Source organism: Letharia lupina (genome assembly GCF_014066315.1).
Source record: "Letharia lupina isolate WasteWater1 chromosome Unknown contig_22, whole genome shotgun sequence".
Lineage (NCBI taxonomy): Eukaryota > Fungi > Ascomycota > Lecanoromycetes > Lecanorales > Parmeliaceae > Letharia > Letharia lupina.
In genome coordinates this window covers 199538-220027 of record NW_023502991.1, presented here as the reverse complement: position 1 = coordinate 220027, position 20490 = coordinate 199538, and the positions used below count along the sequence as shown (strand labels likewise).

At 51.0% G+C, this 20490-nt stretch overlaps 5 protein-coding genes across 5 annotated transcripts; 3 read left to right on the top strand and 2 right to left on the bottom strand.

Annotated features, from left to right (window-relative positions):
• Positions 1-2407: 2407 nt before the first annotated feature.
• HO133_005686 (uncharacterized protein) lies at positions 2408-6616 on the top strand (the record flags this gene model as incomplete). The annotated part of the gene is made up of 8 exons (XM_037296593.1): positions 2408-2410; positions 2466-2498; positions 2557-2649; positions 2851-3355; positions 3409-3830; positions 3887-3921; positions 3990-4009; positions 4239-6616. The coding sequence occupies 8 exons, from the start codon at positions 2408-2410 to the stop codon at positions 6614-6616; spliced, it is 3489 nt and encodes a 1162-aa protein (XP_037147774.1).
• Positions 6617-7234: 618 nt separating this feature from the next.
• Positions 7235-9939, bottom strand: HO133_005685 (uncharacterized protein; the record flags this gene model as incomplete). The annotated part of the gene is made up of 7 exons (XM_037296592.1): positions 7235-7780; positions 7886-8014; positions 8171-8341; positions 8482-8617; positions 9233-9255; positions 9312-9670; positions 9807-9939. 7 exons carry the CDS (start codon positions 9937-9939, stop codon positions 7235-7237), a joined length of 1497 nt encoding a protein of 498 aa, XP_037147773.1.
• Positions 9940-10677: 738 nt separating this feature from the next.
• HO133_005684 (uncharacterized protein) lies at positions 10678-14475 on the top strand (the record flags this gene model as incomplete). Its single annotated transcript, XM_037296591.1, has 5 exons — positions 10678-11117; positions 11168-11386; positions 11440-11903; positions 11976-12422; positions 12491-14475. 5 exons carry the CDS (start codon positions 10678-10680, stop codon positions 14473-14475), a joined length of 3555 nt encoding a protein of 1184 aa, XP_037147772.1.
• Positions 14476-16614: 2139 nt separating this feature from the next.
• Positions 16615-17849, top strand: HO133_005683 (uncharacterized protein; the record flags this gene model as incomplete). Its single annotated transcript, XM_037296590.1, has 3 exons — positions 16615-16617; positions 17079-17226; positions 17308-17849. The coding sequence occupies 3 exons, from the start codon at positions 16615-16617 to the stop codon at positions 17847-17849; spliced, it is 693 nt and encodes a 230-aa protein (XP_037147771.1).
• Positions 17850-18233: 384 nt separating this feature from the next.
• Positions 18234-20368, bottom strand: HO133_005682 (uncharacterized protein; the record flags this gene model as incomplete). Its single annotated transcript, XM_037296589.1, has 2 exons — positions 18234-20142; positions 20202-20368. The coding sequence occupies 2 exons, from the start codon at positions 20366-20368 to the stop codon at positions 18234-18236; spliced, it is 2076 nt and encodes a 691-aa protein (XP_037147770.1).
• Positions 20369-20490: the final 122 nt, after the last annotated feature.

Genomic DNA, 20490 nt, shown 5'->3' with positions numbered 1-20490 from the left:
CTGTTTGTGCCGCATAGAGAATGGCGATCTCGCCGGAGTGTCTTGCTTCCATCTGTATGAAAAGAAGAGCTTTTCATGCGTATCGCTACCTTGATAATGACTGAATGCACCAGCACCACACGTCGGGCTCAAAGAATTGAATACTGATCGTGGCTTCTACCTATCCTCTTGCGTCTTTGGACGACGCATTGAGCCGCCTTGGCTGCATAAAGAGACGAGCAGTGACCTCAATCCAGTCCATTCTCGACCTCGGTCGGTGATCTGGAAAGGCGCTGATGAGAGCCTGACAGCATCAAGACATAAAGAGTTCTCGTGTGGGGAATTGGTTTTCAGGGGTGAGCCTCATGCCTTTTTACCCATACTCTCGATGAGTTGGACGCACCAAGAGAGTCGAGAGTCGCGATGATCTCGCCCCTCTCAATTACCTCTGGTCGATTGAATAACACGATGTCTGCTGTTGGATCTTTGATCTGCTCCACACATTCCTGCTTTGCCTGGCTGATGACAAGGAAAGATCAGCGTGCAAGAGCGAGCGCCAAGAAGCAGAACTTGATCATACTCTCTCGAGTCTTCGGACTGTTGCATTCATCTGCTCACAATGGACAAAGAGAGTCGCGATGATCTCATCTCTTGTCTCTGTGTCTGGCTTCGGCCGACTGAATAGGGTTCGCGCTGATGGCTGTCTGACAGGCATAGTACAGAGATGTATTTGCTAATATAAGGGATGCTTGTACTATTTCATGCCTACCATCCCACTTGCTCCCGTCTCAAGGCCCACAAGCTCACACTGACTTCTAAGTCCAAGTGACAGACAACACTCCGATCGCTACGAAGATACTGCTTTCCGAACTATTTTCAAGAAAAGTCGTTCACCATTGCTTCATCGGTTGGCTCTATGTAAATGGGCCGTCATAAGATATCCTTCAAGAGGACCCTCTCAATATATGCACATTTCATGTAACGGTGGATCGTGAGCTCTAAAGAACTAACTTTCAGTACAGAGATATCTCTCTCTGGAGCATTCAAATCGAGCCGCCGATCACAGGCTCGTGTGGCTTGATTCACTCTGCAAGACACAGCTTAACCATCTTCCTTTCTATGTGCTGAAGGGAGCTGCAATCTACCGCTTGAGGTCGTAATGTCCTCGGTATTCGCAGGTAGAAGCGTGAGCTGTATTGTTGGAGTCATCACATCGGTCTATTTGACAAGTAGATACTGTAGCAACCACTAGGGGTTCTGGATGGTTGGTGGGTGCAAGATGGAACATTGGGAAAGGCTGTGATTACATGTCAAATACACAATACTAAACTTTGGACGATATTCTTGAAAGTCATGACGTGACATGCAAGGATGTTAGCAAGAGAGTTCCTTGCTCTGTACATGTAGGAAAGTAATGAGGATGACTGCAATAGAGAAAATGACGAATCAGATTGTCACGATAAACAATCCAACTAAAGCGCGGCAAAGGCGGAGAAACGCCGTCTTGGCGGAGTTGGTGCGTGATACTTTACTTATGAATTATGATGGTAAAGTAGCTTATGATCGACATTAATATTAAGGAGCAAGCACTGCAGATGCAAAGACCGAAAAAGCAACATCGCATTTTGCTTGGAGGCCTAAATAGCCTTTCCGAGGAGCAAGGAACGCGGAGATGCAGCTATTGCGGAGTATCAGCTTACGGTGGTCTGACGCAATTCGGCTTCGAAGATGAGGCTACTGAACGTGCAATGACGGTCCAGGGACACCAAGGGGGAGATAAGAGCATGTGTGGCTTTTCCTTATCGGGCTATGTGAGGGGTGCTTTTTGAGGGGCAAGCGACATCACAGTCTCAAGTATCGCTGCTGCGTTTCAGCAGCTGCTTGTCCTAGCATTCGACATCTTGGCTTTCCCACCGAGAGATGCATGGCAATCTCTATGTCCCATCCAATGCTATCTCTAGACCCGATCTACTACCTTAGTCGGAGCAGATGCCTCCCTACACTTGGCCGCAGGCTGCCTGCTGCCACCACCCGTAGTAACGCATCGAGGAGGTGTAGCACAGACATTAAAACAACCAAATAGATTATACCAACGTCGTAGAGAAGCAATGATAGTACTTATAATAGTAATAATAGAGTGGCAATTGAAGATTCAATCTGACATTCTTTACATGCTTTTTTTCCGGGGAGCACTGTGGCTAACGATAGCGTGGGCAGAGCAACGGCTTTAGATGCCTCGTGGAACGTTTGTCCCCAACCAATATTTGACTTTGATCTTCTCATCCCTGATCCATAAGTACCTCGCAGCTCCCTTGCTTTTCTTCTTTCCTTCAGTCACAAATTCACTCTACCAGACACCTTGATAGCCTTGCTCCAAAGCCTAACACTCCGCTTACCATATAGTTCTACGCAGTAAACACCCGCAAACATGGTGAGAGCTACTCAAGACGGTCACGCAAGCTTCCAGGCACTGACAGACCCTTTAGGCCGAATCAACTACCATCTCCAACACGGAGAATGTGAGTTGGAAGCTCTCCCAGCTCTCTAGAACTTGCCCATTGCTGACTTTGATTTCAGCTCATGAAGTACATGGGCCTCGATCAGAAAGGCTACAGCATGGCCGAGTACATCTGGATTGATGGCCAGAACGGTGTTCGCTCCAAGACCAAGGTACGTGTTCTACTTGTTGCCCCCACGTACAGCCGCAATGCAGGCTTCCAGCTATTCTCGGTGCGGCCGAAGCTACAGAAGCGCTCGTATCGGCAAACGGGTGACACCGTGAGGCTTGGCAAGCAGCTCAATTTCGCCTCTGAAAGGGTTCCCAACAGCCGCAAATATCTAATACCGCTGCTTACTTGTTCCTCCCAACAGACTCTCGACAAGCCCTGCAAGGACGTCAGCGAGCTCTCAGAATGGAACTTCGACGGTTCATCTTGCGGTCAAGCTCCAAGCGGCGACTCAGATGTCTACCTCCGCCCCGTAGCTATCTACCCGGATCCCTTCCGTGGCGGCGACAACATCCTCGTGATGTGTGAGTGCTGGGACCACGATGGGACACCCAACAAGTTCAACTACCGTCACGAGGCCGCCAGACTCATGAACGCCAACTCAAAACAAGAGCCCTGGTTCGGTCTGGAGCAAGAATATACTCTTCTTGGTCTTGACGAAAGGCCTTACGGTTGGCCTAAGGGAGGGTTCCCAGCTCCTCAGGGACCGTACTACTGCGCTGTGGGAACCGGCAGGGTATACTGCAGAGATATTGTCGAGGCTCACTACAAGGCTTGTTTGTTCGCTGGTATCAAAATCTCAGGTATCAACGCAGAAGTCATGCCTGGCCAATGGGAATTTCAAGTTGGTCCTTGTGAGGGTATTGAGTGTACGTCGATCCTTATCATTGTTCCTCAAACGCTTTGAGCTGACTTTGTCCAGTGGGCGATCATCTTTGGATGGCCCGTTTTATGCTCCACCGCGTCGCAGAAGAATTCGGCGTCATCATCACCTTCGCTCCCAAGCCAGTGGCAGGAGACTGGAACGGTGCCGGCCTCCACACCAACGTCTCAACAGCCGACATGCGCAAAGACGGCGGGCTCAAGACCATCGAGTCCATGATGGGCAAGCTTGAGAAGCGCCATGTTGAACATATGGAAGTCTACGGAGAGGGTAACGCGGAGCGAATGACTGGCGAGCACGAGACTGCCAGTATGGAAAAGTTCAGCTGGGCCATTGCGAACCGTGGCAGCAGTGTTAGAATTCCACGACAATGTGCTGCGGCTGGTAAAGGTTACTTCGAGGATCGGAGGCCTGCGTCGAATGCGGATCCGTACCGCATTACGGGCATGATGATGGAGACTGTGAGTGACACAGTGCCAACTTTATCTCCTCACTCCCACTAATACGTCTTTTACAGCTATTTGGAGGATTGCCCGATGAAAAGATGTCGAAGTAGGAGGTCATGTGGACTCGAACGGGTGTGACTATGAATCGTTGATGCACAAGAGGTGGCAATGCAGGCTTTTGATTAAAGGAAATGGTACGGCGAGACGAGGGAACTGTTGTTTGAGCTTGTATTTTTCATCCTGAGCTAGTCAAATCAAACCTATAATTGATCATAGACCGTGCAGTATTCTTACGATCGACGACAGCGTCTGCGATACTTGACTTCGGCTTCTAGCGCCTATAAACCCAATCCCCCATGTAGAACAGTAGAGTAGACATCTCGGTTCATGACACCACACTCATTTACTGTACTCGCATTATAGCGGAAGTCATCGCTGCCCCGACACTGCAACTTGCAGATATACACTTCAATGTTGAATACGTGAAGCCGAATGCGCTACCGGTTTTTGATATCAAACATATCTCGCCCTTGCTGCTCCTCGAGCACATCGACCACATACAGTCCCGCAAGGATGCTGGACTTCACAAGCTCAGTCCAAGCCTCCCACACTTGGTAACCACACGCAAGGCCCCAACAAACACAATGGCGACTCCGACATCCCACCCAAACCCCCAAACCGCCCAAAAACAGCCCGCGGCTTCCCACCTCACGCCAGCCTCGGCGGGCTCTCCACCAGCTCCTTCCTCCTCGCACTCGCGCTCAGTCACCTCGCCAGCTTTTTCCGCCCTCAAGGCTCCCGCCCGCCAGTTCCACCACCGCAATGGTTCCGCGCAAATACCCGGCAGCACGCCCAGAGGCGGTCCTGGTACGCCAAGACCAGGAACCACGAGCTCTACAGAATCGCCTGCTGCGACGGCAGCAGCTGCCATGCTGATGGATCCGCAGTATGGCTTTACAAACGGTGCGGGTTTGGGGCTGGGATTCACGCCGAGAGGGACAGGCTTCACGCCTGTGGCTATGCAGATGACGGGGAGTAGTGGGGGTATCAACAGCATTCTAGCTGCCCAAGATCAAGAAGAGGAGAGGAAGAGAAGAATGGAGGCTGTGGTTGCTATGGTAGCGGGGAGGTGGGGCTTCGTGAGTCAAGAGGGTGTGGAGAGGTGTGCTAAGAGACTGGGATTGGATGCACTTTGGGAGGATGGAATGGGGGAAGGGAAGAGAATGTTGACCATTGCCGGGACTGCAATGCTTCTCGAGGTGGAATTTGAAGCGGAGGAAGTAAAGGGTTGCGTGTTGACTTTTCCGGGTAGTGGAGAGGATGTTGGGCGAAGGGCAGCCAGAGGGGCACAGGTGCTGAGAAGGGATTTGAAAGGAGAAGGGTATGTAAGGTTGGAAGGGTTTGTGGAGAATATGGAAATCCTAGGGAGGATGGATCGACTGGGTGGGGAGAAGATCAGCTGTTTTGATGCTACGGATGGAGTGTTTAAATGCCTGGAGAAACTGTGGAGGCTGGAGACTGAGAGGGAGAAGCGACAAGGGAAAGAAGTGGTGGAAGAGGAGGTCATGTGCCGGAGCAGTGGGAGACCGAGGATGCATGCGAGGGGACGAGTAGGCGTGGCATTGCAATACTGGATGGAGAGGAGGCTGCTGCTCGGAGTGGAGGAGAAGGCAGACGAAATGGACATTGACAACAAGGAAGCTGGCGAGCCGGACGACCAAACGGACATCTGGTCAGCAATCATTGAATGCGAAGCCTCTTCCGCCGAGCTTTATCCTGCGATCAGAGTTTCGGATGCCTGGGTGTCTGAAGCCGTGGAGAAGCCAGCACCAGCAGAATCTAACGACCTACCTGGCAACGACTCATCAATCGATTGGCAAGACCCTCCCCCAACGCTCCTGCCCCCAGACGAGCAAGGAGAGAGCGGCGTCGCAGTCACAGAAGCAAATCATCTCCAGCAACCCAAACCACCAGATGTCCGCTTCGTCGCTAAGTTTGAACCGCCAGTGGTTCTGCCCTTGCCAACAGCCATACAAGTCCAGAACTCTGTTGGCGCGCCAATATCCCCGGAATTGATCCTACCCACCACCTACGAAAGCCTACTACTTGCGGGAAGTGAAGTCCAGAACCCCCCCAGCGACCCTCGCACCATGGAAAAGACAGTCATGCGCTATGATTCGGCCACTGACACATCGACCTCACATATACACAAATACAGCTTGTTCCCTCAACAGCAAGATTGGGCAAGCGCGATCACGCACCTCCCATTTAGCCACCCAAGACAGATCGTTGCCGTTCTGCCTATACTACGCCAATGGGCTCTGACAGGTGGTATTCTTCGCCGGGCGTTCGACTGTGACAAAGAACCTACTCCACCGAAAGCGAACGGCCAGTCGACCTCCCAAGATCAGCCCTCCGAGCCAACAACCTTTCAAACGCTCGACGCTGAGCTTGCTGCCTTCATGTCCTCACCTCTGCCAAACGCCCCTAAGCCACCCTCAGACAAGGTGAGGGAAGTGCAGATCACGTTCAAGGCTACCCCTGTGCCCCAGTTCCAAGTCAATTTCCCAAATCCACGCTACGGTGGTAAATTGGCTGGCTTGAATTTCATGATCGGTTTGAATGGAATCATTGGTGGTGTGGACGTGCATGATGGAAGCCCTGATTGGGGCAGTAACGGTGCCGCAAACGCGGAGGCGGATGAAAAGGGACAGGAGAGGGTGAGGATGAGGGAGGAAGTGAGGAAGGTATTGGAGGTTGGGGAGAGTGTTGGGGTCGCTGTTGAGTGGATGACCAGATAGGAGGATGAGACGTTGAGGATGGCACCGAGGAAGGTGTAAGCGCATAGCTTGATTGATCTCTGGGGAGGGAAAGGAGTTGTTTGTAGATACCCAATTTAGTTCGTCATTTCTGCTCTAGAAACCTCGAGTAAGGCTCTTCCACCAATTTACTCAAAGTCTGCCCGCTTATCCGTCAAATGGCATTCGGGACGACAGAGGAGACTGCCCACAGGCATGCAGGACGCTGACAACCTGTCATCGAGGAGCGCGTCCTACTCTATACATAACAACTTGAGGCTCAACAGTCTATGCAGAAAGTCGTCTCTCCCCACCGAGACAAGTCCTACCGGTCGAGCGTGGAGCCGACGCAAGGGTCGCATTTGGCCGGAAACGGACATTTCATCTCTCGCATCGCAACATCCCGCAGCTCCGTAACGTTTCGGCCGGCCAGACCTTCCGAGTCCGTACGATACTTAACGTACTCTGCGCTTAAAGATGTACATGATCCGACCCGGTGCTGCCCGCGCTCTCGGCGTTTTATCTACCCGGATGCAAACACACCTCTCCCCTTTCCCAATCCCTATTCCTACCTGTCTTCTTCTTCGTCTTCTTCTTCCCTTGCGTCCGAGGCCGAGACGGTCACTCGGTGGGAGGCGCGGGGATTCCGGTCGAGGCGGACGGGCAGGTTGGAAAAAGAGGCTCCGGTGCTCCTGCGAAAGAGGAGCCCGTGGTCTCCGCTCGGTCGGGTAGATGGTCGCTGTGGAGGCGTGAGGATGTGCGTGGCTTGGAGACGTCGGAGAGAGTTGGCGAGGTTGGCTGTGGGTACATCATCTTGTGATGGTTAGCTTTGATTTGCAAAGGCTTGCTCACGGGGTTGTTCCACCCGTCAAGGACGCTATACAATCGGATTTCGATGTCAGTGTACTTGGACGCCCCAGGCTGATCGAACGTGTTTGCCCAGTCAAGCCCAGTCGAGTCTTTGAACTTCTCCTTGAAGACTTCGAGGGCATCCGGAAGGTGTCCTCCAGAACCGAGTTCAAACTGCCCGAGGGATCCGTCTGACGTCCTTCCAAGCGCCTTTGCGGTCTCCGGCTCTCCAACCGCTCCATAATCAAACAGCGTAGTGTAGAGATTTTTAACCCATATTTCAGCGCGCAATTCGATTTGTAGGTAGCAGAGTTTGTTCTTGATTCCTCATGGATTTGTCTGGAATAGAGCAGCGCCGTAGGGATTGTCACCGTTAAAAAGTACGAAGATCTTGTCGAAACATGCTTACCAGTCAGCTGGAACGATGAAACTCGACTCAGCCGGCTCCAAGTCCCAAGGCCCTTTCCGTCCGCCTTCCGGAGTCAGGTCCGGCTTTGGCATTGGCTTTGCATAGATTGCTGCCAGGCCATCGCCAGCAAATAGAGGGAAGTTCTGGACGTGACGTTGGAAGTCATCCCATAAGTCGTTTGTCTTGGCAAGTCACTCCAGATCCAGCTCCATTTTTTGAGCAACAATCTTTCGAAACGTGCTGTCAGGTTCAGGCTGCGCTCCATAGATGACACGAATGCACTCGTAATGAAAAATGACCGTGTCCCGATGCTCTTTGACAGCTTCGATGAAATGCTTCCTCGCCAGCAGAGCCAGAGCTGGAAGCTTGTACTTCTTCGCCAGGGTAGACACGACCACGTGAAGACGGGCGCCTGGGCCACCGGAAACCCCGAACTCTCCGGATTCCTCAAAGTGTGAATAATTGCTGAACTAGAGTAATCAGACCTGAAATTCGGCTGCAAATTGGGTCCTCATGCGTCAGGTCGATCGCGTAGCTCAGAGCCTCCTCCTAATTGTAGCATGTTAAAACCTTATGACCATTTGTAATGCATCAAAATGCAGGGACTAACCCTGTACTGACTCATTTCAACAATGGAGAGGTCTTTGAGACGCGGTGATTGCGACCATACTATGGCACGATAGACTGCCATCTCTTTGCTTCCGCAGAGGATGTACAAGTCTGTCCCCTGACGACATTCGAGCATCCTAGGCTCGAGTCAGGTCAATAGATTGAGTGTTAGTGAGCACATTGGGGAATGACCTTTGTAAACTGGCAGACGGTGGATAGGCCACGCCTTGTGGGCGTTCCCTCCAGCAAGACTCGCGAGGAATCCGATAGGATGGATGAGTTTCGGTAAGGTAAGCCATCACTGGCAAGTCACACGGGGACACGGGGTTCTGTAAGCTCATTAAGTGGGGAAAAGGTTCGGGCCAAGTCCTGCGAGGGCAGATGTGGGCAGAGGGGTAGCCGTCATGAAACCAAAAACCCCAGCTAATACGTCACGGGTGGCAAGGACATGCGTGGTGCGCGGTTGGCAAACGCACTCGTACTAAAAGTGAGCAAATTTCGGATTCTCACCTTCTTCCAAAGTGTCAAGCCTCAATTCACGGCGCTTTGTCACGAATAGGCAACATGGAGTACGCAGTAGCAAAATGAGAGGGCATATCAGATGTAGCCAAGAGTACGGCTCTCGGTGTAGTTACTATCCATAATGAGCGTATCCGAGCTTTGGTTTTCTCTGCCACATCGCTTTTCCACTTTCATCCTTTGAACGCCCTGAAAGATTCCAACGCTAACGATCTTCTGGATCCCCCGAGAACAGATTCACTCGCATCCGATGGCTCTGCGCCGGTTGATTAGCACTGTCGTCCTCCCAGAGAGCTCATTCGTGTCACTCACAGAAGGCAGCTTGGGTATCACAACGCCTAGAACGGCAAGGAAATTGATGATAAAGTACGTCAGGTCGTAATGTGTGTAGTGTGTGCTCAAAAGGAAGAGAACTATGGGAACACTCAAAAGGAATTTCTTTGCCGGAGTGTATTGATCCCCATTGTCGATCTGCTCCCACATGTTCAGGTTGTCGTAGGCCCCAGCATTGAACTCAAAGGGGACACCTCGGACGTAGTGAAACATCAAGTATGAGCTGAACATGTAGACGATATTGACAAGTGTCCATGATGTTTCTTGGGAGACTCCTGGAATGACGTCGAAGAGGAGCTTGAGACCAATGATGCATATGACGTGGATGGCCCAGGCTCCTTGATGGAGATAAAAGTGTCAGCAGGGTAGATAGAAACGATCGGCTGGAAGGGCGAGAATGTGAATCCGGCCACAGAATCCAATGTTGCCTCCTATGATCCTCCCTGAAGGACCCAGAACTAGAGGCGTGCTCACCTTTTGCGTTGACCCAATCTGCATTTACGTTTGGCAACGCCGACTGATCGCTCATATGCTCAATAGACTCGGGTGGCTCCTGATATATCAGACTGCTAGAACGCCTCCTCCTACTTTTCTTCCCGTCATTCATCTTTTTTCCACCAGACGATCTCAGCGAAGGAGCAGGCTTGGTATTAGGCGTGAAGGCTAGCATCCGAGGGACGAGTAGAGAAGACAGATTTGCGGTATTGCTGGGATTTGAACGGTCCGCGTGACAAGCGTACAGAAGGCAAAGGATAAAATAGCGGACAGAATGTTTGTCTGTATAGCAGTCAGTGCTGAAGCCTAGACGCAGCTGTCTTGTTTGAATCAAGCGAGACACGAAGGACGTCACCGGCCCCAAGCTCCACTCCGAAGAGAAGACGAAGAGGCAGTTGCAGTCTTGTTGACAGCTTCGCGAGGAATAAGACGGTGCTTGCTTACTTGGGGGATGCAAATACTGCCTATTTAGATATCAATCATAAGAGCTGCCTCGGCTAATGGATGAAACGAGAGATGGTAAGTCTGCAGTGTTCGTGAGTCGAGAGATAGATGTACTTGACAGCAAGATTTTTTTTGGGACCTACCTGTTGACTGAAGAGCTTCGTAATGAAGGGTGCTGTTGCTGTTTCTGGGCAAGCAAGGTTGAGGTCTCCGCCGGCCGGCCGAAGTTCCGTCCGGCTTGGCACCTTAGCTCCGATTGGACGTCATTTCGCGTACTTTTGGCTCTACTCTCAGTTCGAAATCATTGTCAACATTCAATAAAATTTCTACCAAGATACTGCATCTTGACCATAGCGTGTTCCACTCAACAATTCTAACTGTCTTCTTCAGTAGACATGCCCAGACAATGGCTACCAACGCAGCAGATCCAATGGAGCAAGATACCGACACCCACACTGCTACCCTCGAGCGCAAGCGGCCTCACGACGTAGTTTCTCGCGATGACGCCTCCAATGCCGGTTCTGCACACTCAACTCCTCGAAAACGTGCTAAGCACGTTGGAAAGCTGGGGCATCAGGATGTCAGGGACTTCGTACCTGTGGGGGGAAGCTTCAGCACGAGTGCCGTACCGGTAGACGAGGCACAGGACAGCGGTGATGACGGCTCTCAAGCGGAGATAGGCCTCAAGGCTGAGACATTCAGTGATGATGAAGTATTTAAAGTCTCCGAATCTAATGTTGCGGAGCAAGAGAAGGCTCCCATCGAGGGGCGTCGATTGTTCATCAGGGACCTTCCATCAGACACTACAGAGGAGGATCTCAAACAATTCTTTAAGGGATACTCCATGTGGGTCACTGTGCTATTTATTTTGCTCGCTATACTGACGCTTACTAAAGCCAGAATATATGGCTTCCGGACCTCAAGGGCAACCACTCTCAACTGGCCACTATCGTACAGACAGAGAGTCTTTCCTTGGACGGCGATCCTCCCTTGACTAACTCTTCAAAAGGAGCCGCTACCACTAGTCCCAATGACGGACGTCGCCTGTATGTTGGAAATCTTCCTTACGCTACGACGGTGGAAGATCTCAGGGAATTCTTCAGAGGGTTCTCCCTGTGGTTCTTCCAATGCCTTCTAGATAGCTAGCTATACTGACTATGAGCAACAGGGAAAACGTCAACATCCCAGTCACCCCGCGTACGCGTCATCCTGTTGGCTACGCCTTTGTTACCGTCTCCACTTCTGATGAAGCAGATCGTGCAACATCCCAGCTCTCTGGTAACAAGATCCTTGAGCGAAAGGTATCAATTCAACGAGCTCGGGCAGAGGAGACGAGAGCTCCAGATCCAGGCACTACTACTGCGAAAGAGGGGGCTTCTACCACAAGGAGTAATACAGATGTCAACGTCGAGGAAGAGAGTGAAGGAACCAATATGCTCAGTGAAATCCCCGAGATTATGACACCGCATGTTGCACAAGTTGCTCTACCTATAAGTTGGAATGCCGTCAACAATACAAAGATCCGGACTACTCTTGGGGGCAGGGTCGGCAAGGAAAAGCACTTCGTAGACGAACCAAGTCTGGTGAGTAGGGGCCGAAACGAAGCTGAAGGTCATCCAAGTCGAGATCTTGGTGAGTCGATCCTGCTTCTGGTATCAATGGCCACCTAGAGTTGCAGAAGTTACTGACTTGTGTCTTTCGCAGCTACTTCAGTGGCACTGGAAAGGGTTAAGGGACTCCGCATTCGCCTTTCCGCCATGGATCCCCACGATGGTCCTGTATCTGCGTACAAATCAGCGCAGCAAGAACTCCATGATGCAGAGGTCGACTACAATTATTGCTTGTACTTTCCAGTGGATGAAGCGTTCCAACCCCCTCCCCTATCAACTGCGCGGAAGTTCACGCCGAAGAGAAAAGGTAGCAGAGAACGCAGGTTGCGCATGTGGAGCATGGTCGAGCAGTGCACGAGGGAAGGAACCCTACAAGATCTCAAAGAGGGAAAAATACGTGTGAGTAGCGCTGAGCGCTTAGGTCAACCCTCGCCGGCACAGAGAAGCGCTTCCGAGTCGCCGGGTGGTTTAGAGCAGACCAATGGTCAAAGGGACCTGCAACGGTCAACAATTACCGATTCTTCGCAGATTCAGATCCTCGGTCAGTTTGCCCTTATTGGAATCCTGCCCCAGCGGATCTGTATTAGTACTAACGGTATCAAACTCCAGAAACTCAAGAAACGTCTCGGAAACAGTATGGTTACCTCAAAGCATTCCCCAACATGAAACCGGGTACTCACAACTATGAGAAAATGAAGAAGAGAGTCCACGAGACTGAAATACATCTCAACTACTGCAAATACTTCCCTGTTGCCGAGGACTACTTGCCTCTCGCTTTTGCCAAGAGAGGATTGAACGAACTAAATAGCTCTAATGTAGACGGTATCAAGGCCAGTGAACGCAGAGCGGCCCAGATATGGAAATTGGTTGAACAATGTACACAAGACGGAAACCTCCAGGATCTCAAAGATGGCCGACTTGCCGCATGGCTTAACGACGCGCCGCCACCAAACCAATCTTTCTTTGCCTCGGCGCTACAGGCAAGACACCCCCAAGGAGTCGCCGGGATAAAAGGCCATAATTCTAAGCCTCGACACGGTTTTGGGCCAAAGAACGCTCATAAAATGGATGCTGGTGCAGCCTCTGCCAATGTGAAGCTGACACTAAAGGAAGTGGGCAAGTCTCAAGAGCGCCAGGGCACTTCGGAAAGTGATGGAGGAGTGATGGTAAACTTGGACTACAGGAATCAAGATATGTCATCTGAAATTGAAGATAATGACATTGAATCAGTCATGAACTCGGGAAACAGAGACGAGGAAATGCCATCAGATGTCAACGACCAAGACATCAAACAAGAGTTGCCGGCAATGAACCAGGTTGACGATGATCTTTATGCAAGTGACAGTGGTGCGGCCAGCAATAATGACACTGAGAGCAACGACTCTGATATGGATAGCGAAGGCCAATCTGAGGATGGTGACGCCATGATGCAATATTCAAATTCTGAGCAAATCGCTGCTGATGAAGCCGAGCGAAACAAAAAGACAACTGCAGTCCCGCCAAATCATAGGGCATATGTCCTGGCTGATTTAAGTTCACACGACCTCAATACTCAGCTGAGATATTTCCACACCACGAAAGCTCGTGAAGAAGTCGACGGGAAAACACCCATCAGATGTCTTGTTTGCGCAAAAGAAGGTCATATGGCTGAGTTGTGCGAATTTCTCACTTGCTCTGCCTGTGGAGCCTTCAACCGGCATACGACACAGGCTTGTCCCAATAATGCGAAGTGTGAGAGATGCCGTGAGCAAGGCCATGACGAGCGTTATTGTCCCTACAAGCTAAAAAGGATGCCCAAGCATGAGATCGTGTGCGACTTATGCCAGCGCAACGGCCACATCGAAGAGGATTGCGAGCTCATTTGGCGAACATCCGGCCGGCCATGGGAGTCCGACTTGGCGCATGCAAACGTACGGCTCTCCTGTTATGAGTGTGGGCGCTCCGGCCATTTAGGCAATAATTGCCTCTCCCGGAGGCCCAACAAATCAATGGGTACGAGTACCTGGGATGGCAATTTTGGTCAAGTGTCGATCAAATCCACGCGTGAAATCAAAATCAAGGGAAAAGCAACACAGCAAGATCCCATCAACATTGACGATAGCGACGATGAGCGAGCGAACTTCTACCGGCCTAAGATCTCGGTGCCAGAGCCAGTACGCAAGGGACAGATCCGAATAATCACTGGCAGATATGAATCGCCAGTATATGAAAGTACTCGGAATAACAGACAGGCGTACGCTGATAACAGGCATGGTTCATTTACCACTGTCAATGAATCCTACCGAAACGACGAAGCCAGACAACCTTATCAGCAATACCGAGATGGTGGAAGGGGCAATTGGCGTGCAGTTGATGGGCCAGACTATGCAACAGGCCACGATGATCTTCGACATAACAGATATAGGCCCAGTGAACGAAGCTCAAGATCGCCTCCAAACCGACACCTTGGAGGCTACGCCGGAGGAAGTTCCTGGCCCTTTCCACGATCAGCACCAAAGGCCGTAAACCAAGACAGGCGTCCTCCTGTACACGCGAATGTCTACCGGCCCATGCCGAGTGCCGCTCAGAATGCATGGACTAAGCGTCGGGTGTAACTTTACTCTGTTTTGAGAATAGTGTTGTTCACGGTGGCTTGAGGGTTTCCTTCTTTGTTTGCATGAACGGCGGAGCAGATGGCTTTTAGCAAGGCGCTAAACAGGATGCACAACGAATGAGATACCCGTGTGCTAGCGATGATAGATGGAGCATGCAGATGCTTCTTTCCTAGAATGTTCATATGACAATCACCATCCTCAACCAAGGAGAAGATGGGAAAAAGCCAAGAATATGTTTCGCCGCTAGCTGTCCTGGGACATTGGAAATTTGCTAACTTTGCCTGCAAGCTCTCCAAGCCACATTCTTCAAACCATACCAGAGTCAATTGGCCAAAACTGCCTCGACTATTAATATTTTGTTTTAAGATAACGTCGATCGCGTTCGACAATACCCCGTATGCGTCTCTATATATCGGCTCCACCAGTGATAAGCTAGCTATGACTCTCCGTATGTATTTACCCATCATAATTAATATTGTTTTCCGATCTCATAAAGCTTTGACTAGGACAGACCCGCCCTTGACGGATATTAAGTAGGAAAGGGATGATCATACAAACGGAATCTGACAAGACGGAAGAGGTTAACCACTACACCATTAAGGAGTAGACAGGTTTAGCAACGAATTTCAAAAGAATGATTCAAAGCGGGAACAGCCCTACCCTTCTACCGCTAACCCGATTAGGTAATATCACGGATTTCGGCGAAACCTTTGCCGAAGAGTCACAAATCTCTTTGGATTTCACTTATTCTTCTTCTTTCACCACATATATACCTCATAAACTCCTCCAATAATGGGGCCCTCGTTGTGACGATCTTTATAGTCATATTGCTAGGCTATTAGGCTGTGATCGCCACTACATCACGTTATAGATATATCCCCCCAGTGGAGTACGAGCAAACCGATGTTACTGAATTATTGTGGTTTGACTCATATATGCGTGTGGTGTAAAAGATATTGATTAATCTATGTGTCCGCAGGTATCTCATGATAATTGCCTATAAAAAACAGAGAAATGCCATATCCTTATGGCAAGAAGTATGTATGCATGATTTTTCGAATGCGGGAAAGAAATGGATATACCGGGCTAATTAGTGGTGTGCATCCCACGAAATCTCCTATTAAAATAAAAACTTTCGAATAATAAAATGGCTGTCGAAACAAGATATCGGACGGTTTTAATTCGTTCAAATATGCATTGTCTGATAGGTGACCTCTGTCTGCAGAGGTCTAATTGGTTATAATCGACGCAGTAGATCCTTCTCTTGTGTGCTCATTGCAGTGATGTACTATAATGTGATATTGCCTAGGCACGCGGATATAGTAGGCTAAATTGTAGTGTTGTTCTCCGCCTACTGAGTGGTGATTTGACGTGGGATCGTGGAGAGCATATATCGTGGGATTTTAGAGAGCTGAGCCGTGTTCTTGATGATGATGGCCTTATTATCGCTTAATCTCTCCGCAATATTCTCCGCATTTGCCTGCTGCGGTGGTCCCTCCTCTTACTCAACTGAGTGCTCTAGCTAAGTGGCTAACTGAGTGAATAACTAAGTGGATTGATATAAGACTGTAAAGAGTAGACCTGTTGTGTCACTGCTGCTGCTAACTATCTCCGCAAAATTCTCCGTACTACATTACTCCTCCTCTTATTAAGAAATTAGCTGAGTGACTAACTAAGTAGCTGACTGAGTGAATTGATGTGAGATCGTAAAGAGCAGGTCTATTATGTCACTGCTGCTGCTGACTATCTCCGCAATATTCTCCGCATTTGCCTACTACAGTGGTTCCTCCTCTTACTAAGTATCGGGCTAGTATGAGATCGTGGAAAGCAGGTCTATTGTGTTACTGCTGCTGCTACTGTCTCCGCAATTCTCTCCGCAGTGCATTATTCCTCCTCTTACAGAATATCAGACTGAGTGACTAGCTGAGTAGCTGACTGAGTGAATTGGTGTGAGACCGTGGAGAGTAGAGCTATTGTGTCACTGCTGCTGTTAACTGTCTCCGCAATTTTAATTTTGTATGTCTAAATAAGCAGTTACGCTAACGCCGTATAGGGCAACTTTGCAATTAAAACACTGTTTTATAATATAAAACAGTGATTCAATTTGTGGGTAATCGACGAGGCTAATAACTACTCTATATGGTTAGCCTATTGAATTATTACCCTTTTCGTTTTGAATCATTCTTTTGAATCACATTGCTAAACCTGTCTACTAACGATAGAATGATCACTGATGTAGAATATCGAACCAATACAGCAGTTGCGAGTAGATTAGGCGAGCCTTAAGAGCGACATCGCCGTCACCATTGTATATGCAGGCAAGCTACCTTAGTACGGACCCGTGACAAATCGGGAGACTCCAGTGTAATGAGCAATGAGTGGACGATATTTCGCCGCTAGCTGTCCTCTCCGTATGGGATATAGAGAAATCGCGAACCTTTCCTGCAAGCTCTCCAAGCTTGAACATCACTTGCGCCAACTGCTTCCGCACACCCATACAAGTCTCAGATCTCCGCCGAATCCTTTCCAATATGCCCAAATATAAGTTTTCCCTTCCCCGCAGCTTTGATTGACTCTACTAACAGCCAAGCACTCTTCTGTAGGATCTCTACCTCCCTCGTCTCTCACCATCAGACGCTAACTCCACAGGCGACTACTGCGATGTCTACCTCACCCACGACTCCATGTCCGTCCGAAAAGCCCATAACAGCGGTCGAAATCACGAGCGGAACGTGCTAGACTACTATCAACGTATGTCTCCAACTCCCCTTTCCCCCTTTCCCTCCCTCCTCTTCTCTACACAACAACACCCGGACTGACTCCAGACTGCAGAAATCGGCCACGAAAAAGCTCAGTCGGTCATCGACTCCATCACATCCTCATACGCCGCCGAAGGCCAAGCGGGCGCAAATCCCATGCTCGCACCGCAAGGCGGTCCACCCATGGGCGGGCAGGGCTTTCCTCCCCCGCCGTTTGGTTTCCCCGGTACGCCGCCCCATTCCCGAGCCGTTGCCAAAATCCCGCGGACGACGTGTGCTAACAGACCGCCTTCCCTCTTCACAGCCGGAATGCCCCCGCCGCCCTTCATGCCCGGCCCCGGCGGTCCCGGCGCCCCTCCGCCCGGCTTCGTGCCCCCGCCGGGCGGTCGCGGCATGCCTCCTTTCCCCCCTTTCCCGCCCGCCGCTTCGCCGAGCGGTAATGGACCCCCGATGCCCGGGATGCCCGGTGGGTTGCCGTTCCCACCGCCTGGAGGCATGCCGCCGAACTTCCAGGGGTTCCCGCCCCCGATGGGGGGACCGGGGCAGGGGATGAGTCCGCCGCAGGGCGGGTTCCCGCCGCCGCAGGGTATGCCGCCGTTTCAGGGTGGGAGGTAGCCGGTGGAATGTGAGTGCTTGAATGGTGGATGTTTTGAGCGGAGAGAGAGACCCTTGCTAGAATTGTTATGAGGGGCTGGAGAAGAGGGGGAAGATTCGTTTGATGGATCTAGTTTACAAAAGCATTCTTAGGAAGGCTGGAGTGCGGAAGCCGTTGCTTTGGTTGCATGATACCCAGGATCGGGCTATGTTTCACAGCATGAGGGCAAGGCTGCTATGCATAGACCAAAAGCTGCGAGAATTTCGACGGAAAGGCTGGTAGCTAGCATTTTCTGCTGGGAAAGCTATCAATGCGTGGGTGTCGAAACATCCAAACCAATTACATGCCACGCTTGCTCAATCCTTTTCGTAACCCATATCCCTTTCATAATCCATCGAAGTCTTTCACGACTTCCCAGGTGGATCTCTAGGCCCAATGATCTGACGTCGCGCTCCAAATCCTATCCCCGCTCCGCCCCGGTTTTGACTATCACCACCCAGATACCCATACTGATTCACGTCCCAACTGCCATCGCCAGGCCCTACACCACCCTCTCTTACCCCTGAAGCAGCAGCCGCTTTAGTCGCTCTCTGCGCTTCTTCCCATTCTTGCTGGCGGAGACGGTCGAGTTCCATTTCTCGGCTAAGGAGAGAGGATGGCTTGGCGAAAGGTGGCTTTTTGGTTGGTGTACTGGCGGACTGCGACTGAGGAGGCGGAATCGGTGTGGAGATGGCGGGTGATGTAGGTCTTGCGAAGGGTGACTTGCGTTGGGGAGAGGGTTGACGGGGACTGGAAGCGTAGCTTGCTGGATTTGGGAGCGGGCGTGGTGGAAGGGATGAGATTGGTGGTGGTGAGGATGCTTGAGGAGTCGGCAGGGGTCGAGGTGGTTGCTGAGGGGGTCCATCTAAGCTGGGCAGGGGGCGCGGAGGCTGCGGTGGTAGAAGGTCTTGTGTTTTTGGAAGGGGTCTTGGAGGCTGTTGTGGTGGAGCTGGCTCGGCGTTGTGGCTTGACCATTCTTTCCTCAGATAGTCACGCTCGTCTGCTCTCCGGGAGTCTTCACTGTCCTGGTGCGAATGTGCTGGCGCCGGTCGACTCCTGCTTCGAGGGCGATCTTGCTGTACATTAGCGCTTGACCAAGAGGTCCCCTCCTGGTTTCGAACTTGATCTGCTTGCAACCGCTCCTGTCGCTCACGTTCATACTTCGCTTCACGCTCCTTGGCTTCTGCTAGCTGCTTCTCTAGTTCTTCGACTCGATCTCGTTCTGGAGCTCGCTCGGGATCCTCTCCGCTAGACGCCGGAGGCTTTTGCAGCTGTTCCGCTTTGTACTGGCTGAGGTACTGACCCTGGAGTTGTGGCCTTGGCTGGATTTTCCCTTGCCTTTGCCTCGCTGTCTTGATCTCAGCTTCCGCCTCTTCTTTCGCTCTAATCTCCTCCTCTTCTTTCCATTTTCTTTCTTCTTCGTCCCACCGGCGTTTCTCCTCTTCAACTCGGCGCTTTTCTATTTCGCGTTTTCGTGCCGTCTCTTCTTCCCACCGCTGCTCTTCAGCAAGCCTCTCCCTCTCTTCTTCGGCTTCTCGTTCCACACGCCGTTTGTGCTCAGCTTCGTCAGCTTGCAGTCGTAATCTCTCATCCTCTGCTTCTTGCTCACGCTTCTTGCGCTCCTTCCCTGCTAAGCTCGGGACCTTGGGTGCTGGTGTAGTAATCTGTCTCCGGCCTCCAAATGAGATTCCTTGATTTCCTTGACTCGCACCACCCATATACCCATACTGATGGATGTTCCAAGCCGGAGTTGTAGCACCCTCATCGCCCTTTTTGCTCCAGCTACTGACGCCTCCCGAAGACGATGCTGGTAGAGCGCCATTGACGGTCTTTTCTGCATAATTGTCGGATATTGAAGGACTGCCTCGTCCGCCTACTGCTTTAGATGCCTGGTGTGAGGCCTGGTGGGAAGTAGCTGAACTAGCCTCGCTTGAGTTGCTGATGCCTCGAGGCCGCCCATATCTTGCTGCAGAAAAGCCTCCAGTACTCTGCGGGCTGATGATGCCAGTCTTGCTCTTATCCCCTCCTATAGTACTCGAAAATTTGCTTGGCTGTACGGCATGGGCTCTTCGGCTAAAAGAGGATATGCACTGTAGTACCTGAGCAGGATCTTTCGACTCATAGAGATCGACGGTCTGGAAAATATCATGTGACTGTAGGTTCAAAGGAGGCGATTGGCAGGCGCGGAGAAAGTGAGAGATGTTCTCCATCTGGACGAAAGGCATGGATGAGTCTTTGAAGCGTACACCTGGTGGGGCTGCGAGGTTGACAAGCCTGCCGGACTTGTGTCAGTTTCAGTACGATCAGAGGTATGGTAATACCGTATGGCATACTTGCAGAGTGCAATCCCATCCTTCAGTGCCTCCAGCAAATCCCCATCAGCCAACCGCTCTCCCAGAACATCCTGGATCCATATCCTCACTTCATTCGCAGCTTGCGGGGTGTACTTCGACAGGCGAATATTTCGCATGTCCTTGTCGAGGGAAGATACCGAAGCCATGGTGGTTGACCTTGCTCTGTTTTCAGGCCACAGGAATGCTACCTAATGTCTTGCTGGGATACTAGGTTTAGCAATACTGGTTGTACATAATGTTCCAGTGCTGATCCGTAAGCCTGTGCATA